The sequence below is a fragment of the Heterodontus francisci genome, chromosome 13 (genome assembly GCF_036365525.1).
Source record: "Heterodontus francisci isolate sHetFra1 chromosome 13, sHetFra1.hap1, whole genome shotgun sequence".
Taxonomy (NCBI): domain Eukaryota; kingdom Metazoa; phylum Chordata; class Chondrichthyes; order Heterodontiformes; family Heterodontidae; genus Heterodontus; species Heterodontus francisci.
The window spans coordinates 98,998,109-99,018,083 of NC_090383.1; the positions used below are offsets into that span (position 1 = coordinate 98,998,109).

At 40.1% G+C, this 19,975-nt stretch overlaps 2 protein-coding genes across 13 annotated transcripts in view; one reads left to right on the top strand and one right to left on the bottom strand.

The window, feature by feature from the left end:
• LOC137376532 (CAP-Gly domain-containing linker protein 4-like) overlaps window positions 1-14,725 on the top strand; it is a 373,251-nt gene extending 358,526 nt beyond the window's left edge. For 9 of the 12 annotated variants that reach the window (XM_068045264.1, XM_068045256.1, XM_068045255.1 and 6 more), the window contains one exon: window positions 2,631-14,725. In XM_068045264.1, the coding sequence (XP_067901365.1) occupies window positions 2,631-2,949 (319 nt within the window). In that variant the 3' untranslated portion in view covers window positions 2,950-14,725. The remainder of the gene's footprint in view (window positions 1-2,630) is intronic. The other 3 variants (XR_010976270.1, XM_068045263.1, XM_068045266.1) reach the window with 3 other exon arrangements.
• LOC137376531 (ALK tyrosine kinase receptor-like) overlaps window positions 5,236-19,975 on the bottom strand; it is a 1,023,571-nt gene continuing 1,008,831 nt past the window's right edge. The window contains exon 30 of the mRNA XM_068045253.1: window positions 5,236-5,416. Within this exon, the coding sequence (XP_067901354.1) occupies window positions 5,387-5,416 (30 nt within the window). The 3' untranslated portion in view covers window positions 5,236-5,386. The remainder of the gene's footprint in view (window positions 5,417-19,975) is intronic.

Genomic DNA, 19,975 nt, shown 5'->3' on the forward strand with positions numbered 1-19,975 from the left:
CCATGGCCTTTGTCATGGCTGCTCCAGTGATAGCCAGCACAGTCTCTTTCATGGTGCTGTGGGCATGCAGCCAGTTAGGTGTTGCTGCCTCTGGTTACGGGCTACCTTATCCTGCAAGAGAGAGGGAAGTGTGTCAGTGAGTATGCTGCAATATGTTTGGGCAACATGCTTGTCATAGTCGAATAGCTGGAAGTGTTGGGCTGGGTTTTGCACTGGAGGTGGGGCTCCCGGCACCAGGCTGAAAAGGTGGGGGGAACCGCAACTCTGCCTTCCCTCACCCCCAGTGCAATCCTCGGGTCTTTTTAAATCAAAGAATCAGGAGGCGGGATCCCCATCCCATTAAATACATTAAAGAGATGGGGATCCCGCTTCCAACAGCTGCAGGCCAATCAAAGGACTGTCAGCACAGCAGTATCGGCCGTATATAAAGGGGGCCTGAGGAATAAAGGCCCCCTCGACATGAAAAATATAAAAGAGGCCTGGGGTATAAAGGCCACCTTAAGAAAAAAAAAAGAACGGGGATTAGATACAGAGTAAAGCTCCCTCTACAAGAAAAAAAAAGCAGTATCGGCCGGGCCACCAGGAGCGGTGGTCACTGCTGGTATTGCAGAGGCCTTGGACCCAGGCCCAGTGCTGTAACCTCGGAGAAGAGGTAGGTGAGACGGGGTCACAAGTGGGTTTGGGGGGTTGTCTTGTGGTCTAGGGAGAGGGGGGTCCCGATGGGTGAATTGGTTCCGGGTGGAGGTCCTCAAATTACCCATGAAGAAGGGACCTCCCCCCCCTAAGCCCACAGGGAGGGCGTCTTGTTTTATAAGGCATCCTCTCCGCGCAGCGGAGGCCCCCCATCCCCTGCCACTGACAAGAGTCCAGCAGCGGCAAGAAGAGGCCCCTAATAGGCCACTTACGGGCTTCAATTTACCTCGGCAGGAAGGCTATCGTCAGCCTATTCTGCCCTGGGAAGATCGCTGGGCTATGGAGAGGCGACAGGATATCCGCCCTGCTGTCCCCCAACCCCCCCCCCCCCCCCCCAACCAGTCACAATTCTCTGTGCCCCCCCTGCCTCCGATCCCACCTCGGATGGGCCCATAAAATCCCAGCAGTTAAATGTATGAGGGTGAGGTGAGGCTGTGAATATGAACTCTGAGTTGTGCTTGATAGAGACTGTTGGTAAGTGAGTAAAGGGGGGTGCTGAATTGAGCAGTGTGTGATACTAGTCGTTCATTTGTAAGATTAAGTCATTTGAAGTTGACTGACCTTGCCTACTCACATGAAGACGTTAAACTTTTCCCTGCACTGCAAGCATTGACCTTCCTGCCCATTTGCTTCCACTGTCTTCTCAGTGTCGTCAGAAGGCCTCTTGGCCCCCTGAGGGAAGAAGACCTCTCTCCTCCGGTCCACCTCCTGTACCAAGGCCTCTAGTGTCGCATCAGAGAACCTTGGAGCACACTCTCTGGCCTGCTGCACCATTTCCACTCCTCTTGCTGCTCTTTGATAACCAGTTCAGCACCTGAAGCAGCCAGAATGCACCTTGTCTTTAAGTAGTGCAGGCTAGCTTTAAGTAGTCATAGCCTTGCACAAACTTGGGCCCTCTGCTGAGGCATGCAGCCACCCAGCAGTGTGCTTATCACAGGCTGCATGCCACTATCAGTTAATATTAATTATAATTTTAATAGTTAATAGCACAAAGTTTGCGTGCTACCTGCATTGCTATGAACAGGCACATGTTAATCACACGTGGTGATCCCCATGCCCGTTTTCCAGCCTAAACCAATTTTTGCCCCTTTATTTTTGAACTAGAACCTAGTTAGATTAATAGAAAAATACAACTTTTAGTTAAAAGGTTTTGCAGATAGGAATGTCAATGTTAATGTAATTTTGTAAAAAAAAATGTTTTGTTTGACAGTATAGCAGTTTATGCTCTGTAGTGGTAAAATACAGGTTTGAGTTCATAAGTCTCCCCACAGTGATTTCCTGATCATAATCATGCCCCCAAGAGAGCGGCCAAGCATTTTCCCATGAGGAGGAGAGCCACCCCGCTAGACTTCACACACGGCAGAGTTGTGGGTTATGTTGCAGAATTTCTAACATTCTATAAGCAAATCTCCAGTCTGTCCTGTCAGCCAGGCATGGGGCAACTATTGAGAAAAAAGTAGAAGAATATTAAAAAAACTTTCTAATTAATTCCTTTTGTCATGAAATTTGTTTCATCCTGAAGATATTTTGTACCACAGTTCTTAAAATGTCTACTGGGAGTATTTTTTTAATTGAATAATATAATTAAATTGAGTGAAACCAGAGTGCAATATTGAGTGATTAACATTAGAAACAGCTTTGAAAGTGTTTTTTATTTTCAAGGAGATTAGATTGAACTTTAACCAAATAGAGCCAGTATCGTCAGAAGCAGGAGTTTCTCTCGATCTTCAGACCGTGGAACCTCTATGTTATAATAGTATGATTTCGTAGAAATAAACAAAAAAGCCACAAATGCTAAAAATCTGAAATGAAAGCAGGAAACTCTAGAAATGCACAATGGGTCAATTAGCGAAGAAAGAGAAAAGTAGAATGTTTTGGTACAGACCTTTCATCAGAACTTGTGATTTACTTCTCACAACACTATTTCTTGCTTCCAGGCCAAAAAATGCCATCATAAGACGAAGCTGGAGCAGCACAAGTACCATTGAGAGAAACGTGAAGTTACAGGAAGGGTCACAGGTGCTACTGAGCAGTTCCAGTGAAATGGCAACTATTAAATACATTGGACCTACTGACTTTGCTCCTGGTGTATGGCTTGGACTAGAATTGCGCTCACCAAAAGGAAAAAATGATGGCTCTGTGGGACAGAAACGTTATTTTACTTGTAAACCAAATTATGGGGTTCTGGTACGACCAAGCCGGGTCACATACCGAGGGATTAATGGCACCAAACTAGTGGATGATATTTATGGGTAAAGGATTTGTTTGTGGCAAGATCAAGGAGAATGTAGGCATACTGAATTTAACATATGCACTTAAGCCTGGAATTTCCTGCACATTTGCACCCAAATATACCTATAATCTGGGTACATGACTTAAAAGATTGTGTAATTTTGGCCGTGATTTACACAATATGCACATGTCTCCTAGACCTTTTACGTTTTTCCAACAAACCAGATTTTCGGGCACAGCAGAAAACAGTCATGTTTTGGTCTTTTATTTATAATTTTTATGCATTTTTTTAAACATTTACCTTCACTGAGACGTACTCTGTATTTTCTCCTTTTAAATGCATGTGTTGAAGTCCCAAGAAAGCTGCACTTCATTATACCCACAAAAATCTCTGGCAACATAAACAAGGCCGTCATCTCTTACCATTTGAGATGAATCTTACTCATTTGTTCTAAAAATGTTACCTATTTCAAATATCTCACTCCTAAAAATATATACATTTTCATAAGTTGAAATGGGTTTTCAATCCCTCTCGTTCATTTTGATCATAAATCTCACTTACATTTCCTTGAAGGTGACCGCTCTGTAAGAAGAGATTTACAAGTATGATACCAGAACTGAGAGGTTATAACTACCGGTAAGAGTAAACTGGCTGGGGCTCTTTTCTGTAGAAAAAAGGCTGAGAGTTGACCTAATAAAGGTCTTTAAAATTACGAAAGGATTTTATAAGGTAGATGTAGAGAAGATATTTCCACCTGTGGTGGAGTCCAAAATTTGGGCAGTAAATGTAAGATAGTCACTAACAAATCCAATAAAGGATTCAGGAGAAATTTCTTTACCTAAAGAGGGGTTAGAATGTGGAACTTGCTACCAATGGAGTAGTTGGGGTGACTAGCATCGATGTATTTAAGAGGAAGCTAGATAAGTACATGAGGGAGAAAGGCGTGGCACAGTGGCGCAGTGGTTAGCACCACAGCCTCACAGCTCCAGCGTCCCGGGTTCGGTTCTGGGTACTGCCTGTACGGAGTTTGTAAGTTCTCCCTGTGACCGCGTGGGTTTCTGCCTGGTGCTCTGGTTTCCTCCCACAGCCAAAAACTTGCAGGTTGATAGGTAAATTAGCCATTGTAAATTGCCCCTAGTGTCGGTAGGTGGTAGGAGAGTGGTGGGGATGTGGTAAGGAATATGGAATTAATGTAGGATTAATATAAATGGGTGGTTGTTGGTCGGCACAGACTTGGTGGGCTGAAGGGCCTGTTTCAGTGCTGTATCTCTCTAAAGGAATAGGATATGTTGATAGGGTTGGATGAAGGAAGGTGGGATGAGACTCGTATGGAGCATAAACACTGAGATAGACCAGTTGGGTTGAATGGCCTGTTTCTGTGCTGTAAATTCTATGTAATTGTAGTAATGGGTTTTGACACTCGAAACAGAATTTACCTTTCAAGCTTGTTCGTCATTCTGTAAGATCATGGCATGTACCTCAACTACATTTACCTGCCTTTGTTCCATATCCCTTGAATCCCATATCTAACAAAAATCTGTTGATCTTTTCTTTGGGGAGCGAGTTTCAGATTTCCACAATCCTTTGTGTGAGCAAGTACTTCCTGATCTCACTATTAAATGGCCTAGTCCTAATTGTAAGTTTATACCCTCTTGTTCTGGATTCCCCCACTTGATGAAATAGTTTCTCTCCATTTATTCTGTTGAATCCTTTTAACAATGTCAAGACCTCAGTTAGATCACCCTTCAACCTTTTAAACTCAGACAATATAAACCAAGTTTATTCAACTAGTCCTCATAATTTAACTCTTTTAGGTCTGGTATAAGTCTGCTGAATCCATGCTGTCTTATAGCACAAGTAGAAGTCACATTAAAGATTGAAAAGCTTCCCAGATTGCAGGTTCTTAAACATGCTGTGCCTAATGTGCATGAATAATGGTTAAATGAGTTGAAACTTTAATTTTAAGACACAAAGAAGAAATATACGGTGTGGGTTCAGCATTTCCTTGAGCCCCAATTTGCTTATGTTAATTTCTGCTGATTTATGCCCATTATACACACGGTGTGTAAGTTTGGGCATACTCTAAGATTGGAAGAATACTTGGATGTAATTTTACATCAGCAAAATGGTCGCAGCTTCAGGTGCAATTTTGGGTACAAATTCCAGGTTGCATCCACAGAGGAAACTCCAGGCCTGTGTATCAAGCATGAAAATGAAAACGGTCAGAATGAAAATATAGGGAAAAGTTTTACAATGCTGATTATATGCCTGAATATGACATTAGTAATTATTTAGAAGTGTATACATAATCCACACAGTCTGTGCACTTTGATGAAGGTAATGCTCTTGCTGTCTGACTGTTAAGAGACATCAGTAGCAGATTTATAAATAGAAAAGCAATTGCATTACAGATTAGTAACTTTTCGCATATGATGCTTCATTATGTGAAAGTTCCACAGGTTATGTACTTTGTAGTCTGCATGAAAGTACCTGAAAGCACAAACAAAATGTTACTTCCTGGTTAGGTCTGACAAGGTATTTTTGTTCCCTAGACATTTTCAATCATCTGGTGAATGTGCATACACAACCGACACACTTCTTCCTTACTAACTGCTGACTTACAGCTGTAGTGTCCTTTCAAAACAATGGAGTTATATCCAGTGCTAATCTAAGCACATTTATTTTCACAGAATGCCCCCACCCCCCAAAAAATCCATCATTATAAAATATATCATAAGGAAAAGTCGTTCATGTTCTGTATAGGGAAAAAAGAAATGTGATGCACTGTGAAGTTTTTAATATATATAGTTTTTTCAGAGAGAGGGGTTGTTATTTTTGAATATAAGTGTTAAAGTGTGCTTTGTTTCATTGTGCTGTTATATTTTGCAGTACAGAATATGTTTCTTAATGGGAATGTACTCGTGATAAGTAAAATAGTCTTTTTTGTCTATTTATTCATAATTAAGTAATCAGGATAAAAAGTATTGTAATAAAAACAGAAAATGCTGGAAATACTCAGCAGGCCAGGCAGCATCTGTGGAGAGAGAAACATAGTTAACGTTTCAGATCAATGACCTTTCATCAACAATAATAAGTAGTGTAACCGGATCTAAATTAGCAGTATTACTTCCTGTAAATGATGAAGAGCTAGCATCATTACCCCAGGGTGATGAGGTTGTAAAACTGACTCACTAGTGATGCATTTACTTTACCTGCCATTAGCAGCCGCCTCAGTGGCAGTTTTATAAGGTAAGCAAGCCAGCAGTAAGATTCCCTGAAGAGATCATTTTCACCTTCAGATGTAGCAATGCTGTGATAGCCATATAAAAACTGTAGTTGCTGGCTATCTTTTCTAGTGGTGGGCAGGTTTGATTTAGTTTTTAGGCAAGATTTTACAATAACTAAACATGAACATGTTTGCGTTAATGCAATTTTGTTGAACTTTACTTTATCTTTTTCTTTCATTTTGGTAGCGGTGGTTAGGAAAACCTTGTACAGACCTGAGTGGTAGTGAAACTGCTTCACACATGTACCAAGGAGAGCAGCTTCACTTTAATTACCTAGCCTGACAAATGGCCATGACTATTTGATGTTTTTTGATGTTAGCACCATTTGTGTTTATATTGCAACTGGAAGTAGTACTACTGTTGCACTGATAATATAGAGCAGGTGTAAATCTACTCAGTTTACTATTTGTATGCCTTGCATTTATTTTAAAAATCAACACTCATCAGAAGGGCATATATCAGTGAATATAAAAATATTAATTTGTTCCAATTATGTGCAAATTAAACCTGACTGTTTCTGTTTTAAGTCCCTATACTTGCTGATGCAGCGATTGGGTTGTTGTGGCACTAGCTGAGAAATATGCCTGTAAAATATACACCCACAGTCTCAATAGTTCCTATAAGACAGCATTTCCTTCATTGTAATTTATTGGGAAGAAACCCAAATGCTGAGCAAATGTTCCTATTAACTGACAAGCTCTGTATATCAAGGTCAGAAATCTTTAGCTATGCATCACAGTGAAGGGGTTAACTGCACTTATAAACCAACCCTCGAAGTTTAATATTAAAAAGACAATTTCCTTTCCCCAGTGACCCAGCAATAGGTATAAATGATTAACACATAGATGCTAAAAGAAAATAGGCTACATTACGACAATTGGTATGTACTGTGGTTTGGTGAGCTGGCAATATGCAAATCAGATACTCCTCCTGGTGACATGGGTGATTACTGGGAAAATCAATCTCAAATGAGTTAATAGGTGATTTCTTGGGACGCTAGGGCATATATTTAGGACCATGAGCAGATTCACAGGAGACAGATATGACAGGAAAAATATTTACCTGCATAGATGAGTGCAGACATGGCCAGATTTCCAGATCACTGGTATTTTTTTAAAGCTGGTCAGTTCTGTGCCTGTACTGGACCTGGTGCTAAGCACTAGTCAGATAGATGGCAGGAAATTAGTGTCAGCAGTTTTTTAAGGGCTGCTGACAAGGAATGAGGAGAAACTTTAAAGGAATGTAGTCGCTTAAAAGTAAGTGGTTACTTGACCCACCAGTCGTCCATGGCTCCGCTTTAAAGACGTCAGCAAACGCGACATGAAGTCCTGTGACATTGATCACAAGTCGTGGGAGTCAGTTGCCAGCGATCGCCAGAGCTGGCGGGCAACCATAAAGGTGGGGCTAAAGCATAGTGAGTCAAAGAGACTTAGCAGTTGGCAGGAAAAAAGACAGAAGCGCAAGGAGAGAGCCAACTGTGTAACAGCCCCGACAACCAATTTTATCTGCAGCACCTGTGGAAGAGTCTGTCACTCTAGAATTGGCCTTTATAGCCACTCCAGGCACTGCTGCACAAACCACTGACCACCTCCAGGGGCTTACCCATTGTCTCTCGAGACAAGGAAGCCAAAGAAGAAGAAGACTTTTGGCGGAAGAAATTGTGTTACCTTTTAATTAAGCTGGAATTCTTTTTAATGTATATTTAAGCATTTCTAAAAGCTTCTTGATGATGAAAGAGGCTGCCAAAAATCAATGGCTGGCACACAAATGTGGAAGCTGGAAATGGGACCTCTGGAATAGTGCATCATTTAACCCCTGCTGGCAAAATGGAGACAGTATTGAATGAGGTGGGTACAAGAAGGAATGTCCTGTTTTCCGCTCCAAATCATTAGCCCCAGATGATGTAAGGTAGCATGCTTGGGAGGAGGAGGTGGTCACACTCAATCCTGAATGCCTACTCATAAGATCTTGGTACATGTAACAAGCTGCTACTGTAAGCTTATCCAGCAACCTATATATGCAAACTATGCCATGGCTGTACACAGCATCATAGCTTGTTGATTGCTGACAATCACAGGGGACATATTGCAGCTGAAACTTACAATTGAAACCCTTGAACAGTTTCACATTTAAAAACACTAATGCAATCTGGCTGCATGCTTCATGGTCCCTTTGTGACATGCATGATGGGCTACAGATTTGGCACATCTGTCAATCTGCATTTGTTACTTCAACTTACATGTCCTGACTATTTATCTGCTTGCACATCTAATGCAAACAGACCTGAACTGGAGAAGGGCTGAGAAATTACAAGCCTTTAACTGCCTTGGAGCAGGGTACCCTTTCTCACTGATTCCCATATAGACATATCCACAACCACCATACAAAGTTGGCAGTTTTGTGATGTTAATTGTTTTGAAGGATGTGTCTTGGAGAGAACATTGTAATATTAACAGCATATTGCCAGTGGATGAGAACAGGGCAACCCCTCACAAAATTCTATGTCCTTCTCACCAACGTTTGCAAGTGGCAGTACAGCTACATATATCCTAAGGAGGCAGCACTGGTTATGTAAGGGAAAGCAGGTGGGGAGGAGCAAATGATGGTTCCAGAAGAGAAGTGGATCCTTCTGGTTGTCATCAAAGATTCCCTGAAAAGAAAAAAATTGAATTTTTAAGGTCCCCTTCACACATCAGGATGTATCAACGTGCTTTACAACCAGTGAAGTACTTCTGATGTATAGTCACTTTTGCAGTGTACTTTGAGAAATGCAGCAGTCTGGTCAACTGTGTCACATTTCTGTTGCTGCTCAGCAGGAAAAGAGATAAACTAGCTGGCTGTTCCAGGCATCTGTGGACATCATGCAAGTTGGTAGTGCTGTTGATGATTATGCCAGCCTGGAAAGAGGTGGAGTCAAGAAGTTGAGTGCACTGGTAACCTTGTTTACCACTGTTAGTGCCAACGCTATGGTATAGGTCAATTGAAGGTATCCTTGTGTAATGTGCGATACAACGCTGTAACAGTTTCCCTGCTTAAGCTTAGCTCATAGTCACAATTCCTGGATCAATTCAAGTAAGTTGATTTCTGCCTCTTGTAGGTAGTTGGTGAGTATTGTGCACGATCACAGTTTTCCTCTGATGTAGTCTCCCTTTCCTGGAATCCCTCATCCCCTGTGCTTGTTGCAGACACCATAAATATAGCAGTTTTACACATTTGGAGCTGCTGTAAATCCATCTTGGATTCACTGTTATCAGTCATTCCCAGAGACAGTCTGAACGTCTTACTTTTATCACATTGCCTTCTATCTGCTTATATGATAGCGGGACCCATGGTTGTAACCCCCATTGTGATTTGAAAGGGATATTTTCTTCAGTCATTTTGCAGGTACAAGATGTGGCCAGGCTTAGTTTGAATTGTTAAGCTGCATTATTCCATGGTAAGTTGAATGTATGCGCAGTCGCTCTGATCAGATTTGCTTGGTCCATTCGATACAACTTATGTCTGTGAAATAACATGAAAATAATGGGCACACTATGCTACCGTACTTCAGTGGTTCATTTTGCTTGACATAAACAGACTAACTTCTCTGCATCCTGTCCCAACAGCCCAGGGCAAAACTACCTTGCCCTGCAGATCCCTGTCTTCTGCAGTCTTTTGCTGCCTGACTGCCTAAGCCAGGGGTCTTAAACCTTTTTTTACCTGAACAGCCTTTTTATAAACAATTGCTGAAAATAAAAACTATTGGGTGTTGCAAGATGAAAATTCAGCATTTCTAAACGAAATACTTGGCAAGTTGCCAAGTAACTCTAGTAGAATGCATAATTTGCATATATAATAAATAAAATACATGTTGAATTTATGTATCAGTAGAAAAAAATAGAAATTAAAATAAGACCTAACTGAAGTATTGCATTTTTTGACTATAATTTTGTCAGTAAAGTCATCTTTAAAACAAATTTTAACTTAAGATGCATAGAATTAAGACAAATTTTTCAGCTATTGATTCTAGTGATTAAAAAAAGCTTCCAATAGCACATTTGGAATAATTTACCATCTCAGCTCTAATAGAAACAATAACAATTTCAACCATAAAATCTGTTCCTCGATCCAAAGGCATTATCTATAACCATGGTGTAGCAATACCACTCGGACAGGTTTATTTAAAGAATGATGAGGTTTTTGTTAAAATAATCATTTGAAACCGTAAAAGGCAGCATAATGATTAGCTTTTTATCCCCACAATAAAAACACAACTCTTACTTTTCGTGACTTAATTTTTTTAAAGCTTTTTTCATGTTAATGCGATCTAATTGGAAAAGGTTGGGAGCTGCAAATGAGATGTTAAAGAGTCGCAAGTGCCTCTGGAGCTGCAGGTTGCAGAAGCATAGCCTATGTGGTGGTTCACTTCCAAAGCCAGAAGACTTTTAGATGTCTGATTTATTTCCAAATATACACAATCAAAAAGAGATCAAATACTTTCCAACATAATGAGTATAAGGTTTTCTTAAATCAATTACAGAACAAGCCACCAAACTGCTTATTTCTATGAGGAAACAATGTCAAGGCTTTAGTATTTCAATGACCTATCGTCTCAAATGCCTTTATTTCACTGGTAGTAACACCCTTTGCTTTAAAACACTGCATTTAATTTTAAAAAAGTTTTTCTTGTATAAAAGTCTGCAAAAAATGGTCTGAAACAAAAAGTGGATTCCCATAGGAAAACCCATCGTCATAATTTTCTAGGACCAAATCAAAACGTGACAGTGATGGAACCTGTGGTGCTAAACCTTTTAAAAAATTTAATGGGTCAGAGAAGTTTATTTTTACAAAAACTGTACAGAAACACATGCAAAGTATCCTTTCAAACTTAGACTCCCTCTTACCCTGTCCCTTTACATCAAGTCATACCTCCTACAACTGCTGACCAATCCTGGCCACCTGTTGTCAGTGGGTGTTTTTATAGCCACTTCTATCAGATCTTGTGGGAAGACTGGAAAATATTGGAGCCTCTTCCCTCTTGTTAATATATTGAAATGAAGCACCTGTTTCTGAAGGGAGCTGCTTGCACTATGCATAGTGACCAATAGAAATGCATGTTATGTGCTTTATGAGTGAATATTGAGCACAATTTATTTCTGCTTATGTTCCACTCTGTTATACCCTCAAGTATACCTGTTTACCTGGCACAATGGAGCTGAAAATCACCCTGAATCTGCCTTAATGACCATCTGATTAGGAATCTATTGCTGGAATAGTTTGTTTAAATATGTTCTATTTTAAGAATTAATTACTGACTTCCTCACTTAAGAAAATAAACTGAGTGAGTATATATATGGTGGTTTGTAATTTTTGTATTAATTTGTGAGACTGACCTCAAAATTCGTAAATAGGATTGACAAAAGAATGTACATCCTTCCTGATGTCCTAAAGCTACAACCCTGTTTGGATAATGAATATCTTCTTTAGGAACTCATGGGGCTGAATGGCAGAGAGCTTTAAAGAAGGCACGGTGCACGTGCGCCTTGTGCGTCACTGAGCCCCCCACGATATTACACGTGGGGGGCTCATTTAAATGGAAGAGGCAGAACGGGTGCCCCCCGATGACGTAGAGGGGGCGGCCGCTCCATCCCCAGCAGCAGCGTCTGGCTCCACCGCGCAGGTGCCGTCGACATTTCTAAAGGGCTTCAAGCCCTTCTGGAGTATTTACATTTTTAAAGAAACATTCATTTGCCATTTAGTTTCCAATGTTCAATAAAAGATGACAGCCCCTCTGTCCCTGTCTCCACCACCCCCCCCCCCCCTCAATAAATGACCACACACCTTATTTTTGGGCCTTTCCCACCAAAAAAAACTTTATTCCCAACCCGACCTCTGCACCCCCCCCCACCCCCGAACATGGTCACCTTTGCCCTTCAACCCCTTCCCAACATCCTCTCAGCCAATAAGTTTTCTCAATTTCCCCCCGCCCCACCCCACCTGAAAATGAAACTCCTCCCTCCTCCCCACCTGTGTGTCACCTTGAATCCCTAAACGGTGATCAGAAGGCGCGGGACCTCTGGCCATAGGCTGGCATATCGGCGTGGGAAGGCCATCCATTCCAGGTAAGCTTATTTACGTGTTTGCATTAATTTTATTAGGGAAATGAAGGCTCTGCCGCCGTATAGTGGGGGAGCTGCACCGAGGCCTCGCCACCACCAGTAAAATGCGGCGGGGCCTTCTCGCCATCAGAGGTTGTGGCGGGCATCTTCCGCAGGTATTTTACGGGCCCCTCCCGCCACGGACCCCACCATCAAGAGGCTGATAAAATTCAGCCCATGGTGTTTAAACACCATCTCATCTTAAGCTGAGCTGGGACATTAATCCCTAAATTCAGGCTGGTAAATATGTAATATCCTCAACATACTGTTTTAAAAATGTTCTGAAAAGTTTGTCATGATATTTTTATTGATAGTTGGCTTCTGGACTACCATTGGCTTGTTCTTCAATTTGATTTAAAGTACATCAAACATTCTAAAAGATTTGGCATACTTTTTGCAAAATAGTTAAGCCGTGGTGGGTCTTGCATGGTGTTGCAAATGGCAAGTTGGAGGATTATAATGAGGCCTAAATTCATTATTGTCCAAAACTGGGTACGTTTCATGTGGTGTGCAGTCAAGGCATGCAAGAACAGAATGGCCTGAAAATTGCCCTAAATCAGTTCTCAGCCCCCATCATCATAATTCCACTATCTGTGTTATTTGGGTTGATCTTGTCGGTCAGAGGCTGACCAATTTTGGTTGGGCCTGGTGTTGCCCAAGTATTATAGATGCTCCTGATCCTCTTGACTCCATTGAAGGCAGGTTTCTTCCCTAGCCTCCAGCAGTCCATTTAAGGGCTGCTATAGAGCTTGGAAAAGTCGTCGGAGTTTGCAGCAATGCAAGTTCCGACTACTTTTACCAATTTTGTGATCTGACCCGGAAATGGGTGCAGGAGCCTCATTGCGGTATTGAAATGAGGCCTGCACTCATTTCAGGTGGCTGCCATTGCCATCTAAAAAAGGCCTTGCCAAATGCAACACTGCCTGAGTTGCTTTCCCACTGATAAATTTGTCATTGTTGTGCCCATTTTACACCCGTAGGCGAAGTAAGAAAGCAGATGTGTCATAACCATGTAACATAAAATACATTATTCTGTTGTATAAGGTAGAACTATATTTAATGTGGTCGAACCCATTGAAGCAGCAAAGTATTTTTAATGTAGCTGTATCATGTGATCAAATAGAAGCTAATTGCTATTGGTGAGGGAGGTTTATGGATTGGCAGCAGCTTGTAAATTCCAATTACAGGTCAGAAGAAATCAGGTATTCAAAAAAGTTTTTAAGATAATAAAACCACACGTGAATAAGTGCTATCTTCAGTTATGATTTGTTGTTGTTTTATGAATATACGTGAGCCAATTCGGTCCAAATGTGGCAACGACTTTGCATGAGTAACACATGCGATTGATGCACTAGGTGCAAAACCTTTATATAGGTAGATTAAATTTATGATGAGCTCATGGCTTCAGCTTATTAGGAAACTGTAGGATTCATGACTTAGCTTGGATGCAGCTTTTAGCTAGATTAATTCACAGGGCAAGATTGTTATAAATATATATATATATTGTTAATAAATCTTGTGTCAAGGCATCCCTATGGGAAGGAGGGGAAAAAAACGTCTTTATAACGACTTATCACCTCTGTACTTTCCACATTTTTTGATAGGGTGGGAACGTGAAGGGCAGTTTTTCCCCTGTTTTATTGCTTGAGAAGCAACTAAAGCCAGGAGGAATATTTAACCTGCATGTAAGATAACTAAAAGGCCACTGTCTCTTCAAAACGTTATATCTGAGTAAATTGTCATAACAGCATTAGGGTATTTAAAGAAATTATTAAGATTAATAAGGTTTGCGCTATTTTTGGATGCTGCTATAGTTATTTTGATCTATTTGTGGCACTTCTGGGGAATTAGCTATTGCTTTCTGACTTACTAAAATAAAAGATGTTGCAATATTTTACTGAAAGAATTTTAAGCAATATAAACAATGGATGATGCAGAACTATTTTAATGTACAAGTCTTTGTCTTAAAATGATTGTAGACATTGTGCTAAGAGAGACTTCAACTTTATTTTTTAACATGTACAACTATAGATGACAGACAACACATTTACAACACAAATACAGTACTGGGCACACCCATTTAAAAATCATCTGTTCAGTACAGCTCCGTTTAGAATCATGCATTATTAATACTGTTCTGTGATGTGGGACAAACTCCTAATTCCTTCAATAATGGGTGAAATTGAAACTTAACTAAATTGTTTAGTTCTTTTCTTCCCTTAACAAGAATAAACATGTTTGAATTTTTTGTTTTTGTCGTTCCTTGAAGCTCCATTTACACTTGGGTGCATTGAGGTCCTAAGGAAACTACAATTCATTATGTCTGCAGAAATCATTGCCAACATAAACAAGGCTGTCAACTGTTACTATTTGGGGTGAGACTCACTTATATTCTAAAATGTGTCCTAATTCACTCCTAAAATATAATCTTTTTCTAAGTCAAAATGGATTTCAATCCATCTCACTCATTTTGATCATAAATCTCATTCATATTTCCTTGAATTTCCCTGTAAGAGACCATTGCAGAACATTTTAGACAGCTGAGCTTGTAGTCATAAGTTTTGGCACTGGGAACATAGGTAGAGTAGTAGGCCAATTAGCCCTTTAAGCATGCTATGCCATTCAATTTGATCATGGCTGATCTGTATCTCAATTCCATTTCCATTGATATCTTTACCTAATAAAAATCCATCGATCTCAGTCTTGAAAATTTCAACTAATTCACCATTTTGCAAGTTCCAGATTTCCAGTACTCTTTGTGTGCAAAAGCGCTGACTAGTTTCACTGTCAAATGGCCTAGATGCAACTTTAAAGTTATGCCCTCTTGTTCTGAATTTCCACACAGATATAATTAATGTAAGAGGTTATTCTTTCGTCTCTATTGGATCCCATTTATCATTTTAAACACCTTGATTAGATCACCCCTCAACATTTGAAACACAAGGGAATTATAAGCCAGGTTTATTATTTTTATTATTTATTTATTATTTAGAGATACAGCACTGAACCAGGCCCTTTGGCCCACCGAGTCTGTGCCGACCATCAACCACCCATTTATACTAACCCTACACTATTCCCATATTCCTACCACATCCCCACCTATCACTATATTCCCCTACCACCTACCTATACTAGGGGCAATGTATAATGGCCAATTTACCTACCAAACTGCAAGTCTTTTGGTTGTGGGAGGAAACCGGAGTACCCGGCGAAAACCCACGCAGACACAGGGAGAACTTGCAAACTCCACACAGGCAGTACCCAGAATTGAACCCAGGTGCCTGGAGCTGTGAGGCTGCGGTGCTAACCACTGCGCCACTGTCTTCAAAACTTAACTTTTTAAACACTGGTATCAGTCTGGTAAATCTGTGCTGTCCCCCTCCAGGGCCAATATAACCTTCTGGTATTCAAAACTGAATTCAGTACTAAAGAGCAAAGGGATGAACAGTGTTTATTCCGTCTGAGGTTTCCACAACTCCTCTTCCATAGCGGATGAGCAGAAGAATCTCCATGGAAATTCACGTGCCCAGCTGTCTTGAGGACAATTTTCCGTCCTCGGAATTCAAATACCAGCAAGTGGAAAGTTGACATCGCCTTCAGAACTATTTTGCATTGAAATAAGTTTCAAAAATAAACAGTGAATATAACTTTAACTTAAAGAACTCAAGATATCCAACATACCTTCGATTTACTGTTCAGTATTGAATGTCCAATTTAATGTATTTTCTGGTAGACCTTTCAGATATTAAGCCTTTGTACCATTACAGTTTTAAAGCAAAAGGATGCAAAAAGGCTGTATTCTTGAGAATTTCAACTGCTAATCAAATAAAAAGAATAAAATAGAGAAAAATGGACAAAGCATTTTAGATTGCTGTATGGGTATGATACAAGTTGACGTCTTGTTTTCCACAGTGTTGAGAAAGTTATTGATTTTGATAATGGTGTTTTAAGAGCAATGGTAAGTATAGGGTAAGACTGTGTCCCCCTGGTGAGGGAAATAATTTTGGTGAAAATTACCCATGGTAACACCAGCAGCAGTTGCAAAGCAACTTTGATGGAGACTTGAGAACAGTTGGCTGCCCAGTCAAGCAGGTAAATGATACATGGAAGAGGGGTATCAAAATATTGAGGTCTAGGGACAAGACAACTAAAATGCGGCATGCACAATAACTTTTGAGAATAATCTCACCCCACTGTATAAAAATAAAATCTCCCTTTCCTTTATTATCAATTTGGCTCAGCTGCAGGGATTTCATCTCTGTCAAAAGATTCTGGGGGTGAAATTTACAAGCGTACAGGGTTATTACCTTCATCACAAATGCTGATGTCTGAGGAGCTACGGATTATTGTGGCTCGAATTACAATGAAGATGGAGCTATGGGAGAAGGCAACACAAGGTAGGTGCTACAAGGGTCGGATTGCTGTAAACAATCAGGTATTTGGGAGTTGGATCACGGGGGTCGGGGAGCAATTGGGGGACCACGTGAGGGAGAAATCAGGGGATTGCGTTCTTAGAAATGGGGGCCTGAATGATGGGGCAGGGGACAGAGATGGGGGTCCTGTCGGTTAGGACTAGAGGGAGGGACATGAAAAGTAGGGGCTGGACGTGGAGGTAGGAGATCTTGGGAGCGGTGGTAATCAGGATGGTGTTTGTGGTAAAACTTTTAAAAAAAATATTTGTAATGTTTAGTGTGGGTAAAAGATGCCTCTTGTTTGTTGTTACTCAATATGGCAGGTGGTGCACTTCCAGTTAAAAGTGTGTAAGCACTTGCTACCTTCCATTTTGGAGCCTTAGGAGGTGGTGTAGCACCTGAAAAACAGACGCCAGTATGCTCAATTTAACTCCATGTGGGATCATGCCTCATTACAGACAAGCACAAAATCTGCTTCACTGCAGGACAGAGGTGTGCTGCATTGTTGGTGGTTCCATCTTGTGAAAAAGACATTAAACCCTATCTGGTAGCTCAGGTTGGCGTAAACAACCCCATGGTACTATTAAAAACAGAAGAGGGGGTTTTACAGGTGTCCTAACCAACATGCTATCCTCAACCAACACCATCAAAAAATGGTCATGTGCTTGTGTGACCTCACAATGTGCAGATTGGTTGCCAATAAACAATAGTGACTTTATTTCAAAAACAATGAGTTAGCTGTCAAGAGATTGGGATGTCCTGAGGGTGCGAGAAGATATATATAAATGCACAGTTATATTCAACTTGGACTATTTGCCAGCTGATTAAATGGATCTATTTTACAATAAAGAAAAAAAATAACTGAATTTTGATGACACTTATTTTTACTACAAATTCATATTAGATATTGACAGGTCAGATTAATTTGTGATCATTCTGTCACAGCTGAACAGCTAAACCAGTCATTTCCCATTACAAGTTGCTATGCTAACAAATACGTCACAGTGGAGAGTGACCTTTAAAAAATGCTGGCACCCGACTCCCTCTGTTATTGATCAAGTAAAAGCTAATATGTCTGCAGGGATTTAAAGGTGTTATTCACATACAGATATGTTGTCAAACATAATTTGGTACATAGACATGAGAAAATGGCAATTAATTATTCATGTCTCCAACAAACGTTGTAGTTAATTTCCAATTCAATAATGTAGAAATGTGATGTATTTAAATTAGTTTGAAAGGTTTGATTATTATGTAGTTTAGTGCATTGTAACTACCTTTGCAGTTGTTGCATGAAAGCTTCTTTTCTGTGACCTCAGGATCTAAGGGAAAGGCATCAGGGTCTGTCACAGTTCAATTATAACAAATCTATAGCACAAAATAGTTCTTACATGAGCTTGCAGGACTGATTCCTGCATTGCAGCGTTGGACCTGTGACAAGATGGAAGCCCTGACTATTGTTGCCAAATAAGGTGTTCAAATGCTTTGCCTGCACTTTTTACTGAATTCTCAGATCTTTCCTTTGCCTTGCATTACATTCAACATTTTATATGGCCTTTGTCTAATTATTTAATATAAATGACCCTCTGGTAAATATGTATCTGAATCTTTGTAAACTAGCTTTTCAAAAGCGTACTTGAATTTGATTGACTAAATCCTTCCCTCAGCTATCATAAATTTTTTTATGAAGCGTTACAAATAATTTCTTGAAGATAAGAGAAGCTATAAGTGCTAGAAAGATACAGCAAATCAGCTAGCAATGGAAATAGAAAGCCAAAGTAATTTTTTGGGTGCCCCTTCATGTCTATTGATGAAGAGTCATTCAAAATGATTGCTTGCTGCTCAATGGACAATGTCTTCAGGGAAAAATAATCAGCAAACGATTTTCTTTGTTTGGACAGGGAAAAGAACCTCATCATAACACGGCTAACAATGAATGCATTTCAATTTCTTATATAACAGTAAGAGAAAAAGTCTTGTCATTTTTTGAAATTGCATTTATATATATAGTACTTGATCACATCTCAGAAATGTTGAAAGCCCTTTAGTTACAACAAATTACTTTGAAGTATTGTAAAAGTTGTTATGAAGGCAAAGAAGGTACACTTTAATCAATAAGAATTATGCGTTTAGCATGGGTACATACTGTAGAGAGAACCCAGGAAATGCACACTGATGACTTTTATTTTCTCATCGCTTCCTTGAGATATGGTTCCACAAGTATCAGTTGCTCCACAGTACCTCTCCCAAGTGGCCAATATTCATGTTTAAACCTTGACTGTTGGAAAGCTAACTGATTATGAAAGGAAACCTAACAACTGAGTTCCAATGTTAGGGAGGGGAAAATTGATCAGAGTTCTGCTCCTGATCACTATTCAGCAACCTCTGTAGTGAATGGTAAGTGTGGATAAATTAACCCCTTGCTTCCCTCCTAGACCTCATATAAAAATAATGGGACCCAATTTTGCTGAAGCAGGTTACATCAAGTAATGTCTGCTTTTAGTTAGACTTACCCTTGCATGTTTATGCTTTTACATCTTTTGCATGGCAAGTTGCTGAAAGTGTGAGCTGATAATGTCATAGCAAGGGAAACATAGCATCTGGGGCTGGGGTGAACAGGGCAAACAGCTGTGTATCTCCTTAACCTATCAGATTGAAGGATTGTGAAATTAACAGCACAAGGACTGAGAATGAAGTGTAAATTAGAGTGGGCAAATTTAATGTCGAATCAGGTGCAGAAAGAGAAATAAAGAGAGGGAAAGAAAGATTAGATTAAGGGAGAGAGAAAAAGAAAGGTAATGTGAAAAGTAAAATAAAATTTTAAATTTTACATTTTTAGAACCTCCAACAACAATTAAAACCTGAAGGAATTAAACCCCGCAATTGTAACTGGTAATTTTCAGCAGCAGAGAGCTTGTCTGACAGTAATTAACACATCACTTTGTTAAAATGATACTTACACTGTAATGGACAAGACTTAACTTTCTGTGGTGAGTTTAGTTCATATTTACGGTGCAAATACAGTAACATCATGACATTCAATGCATTTCAATGGTGAGGGAGTCAGCAAGATGCCATTTCTGTTCAGCTAATGGTGGAGTGGCACGACTCAGATAGCAACTTTTGGATTTTTGAGTTTAACCATGCACCTTCCCCTCGCTTGAAGTTGCAATACCATTTGTACATAAATAATGGTGCACGCCATTAACCTCA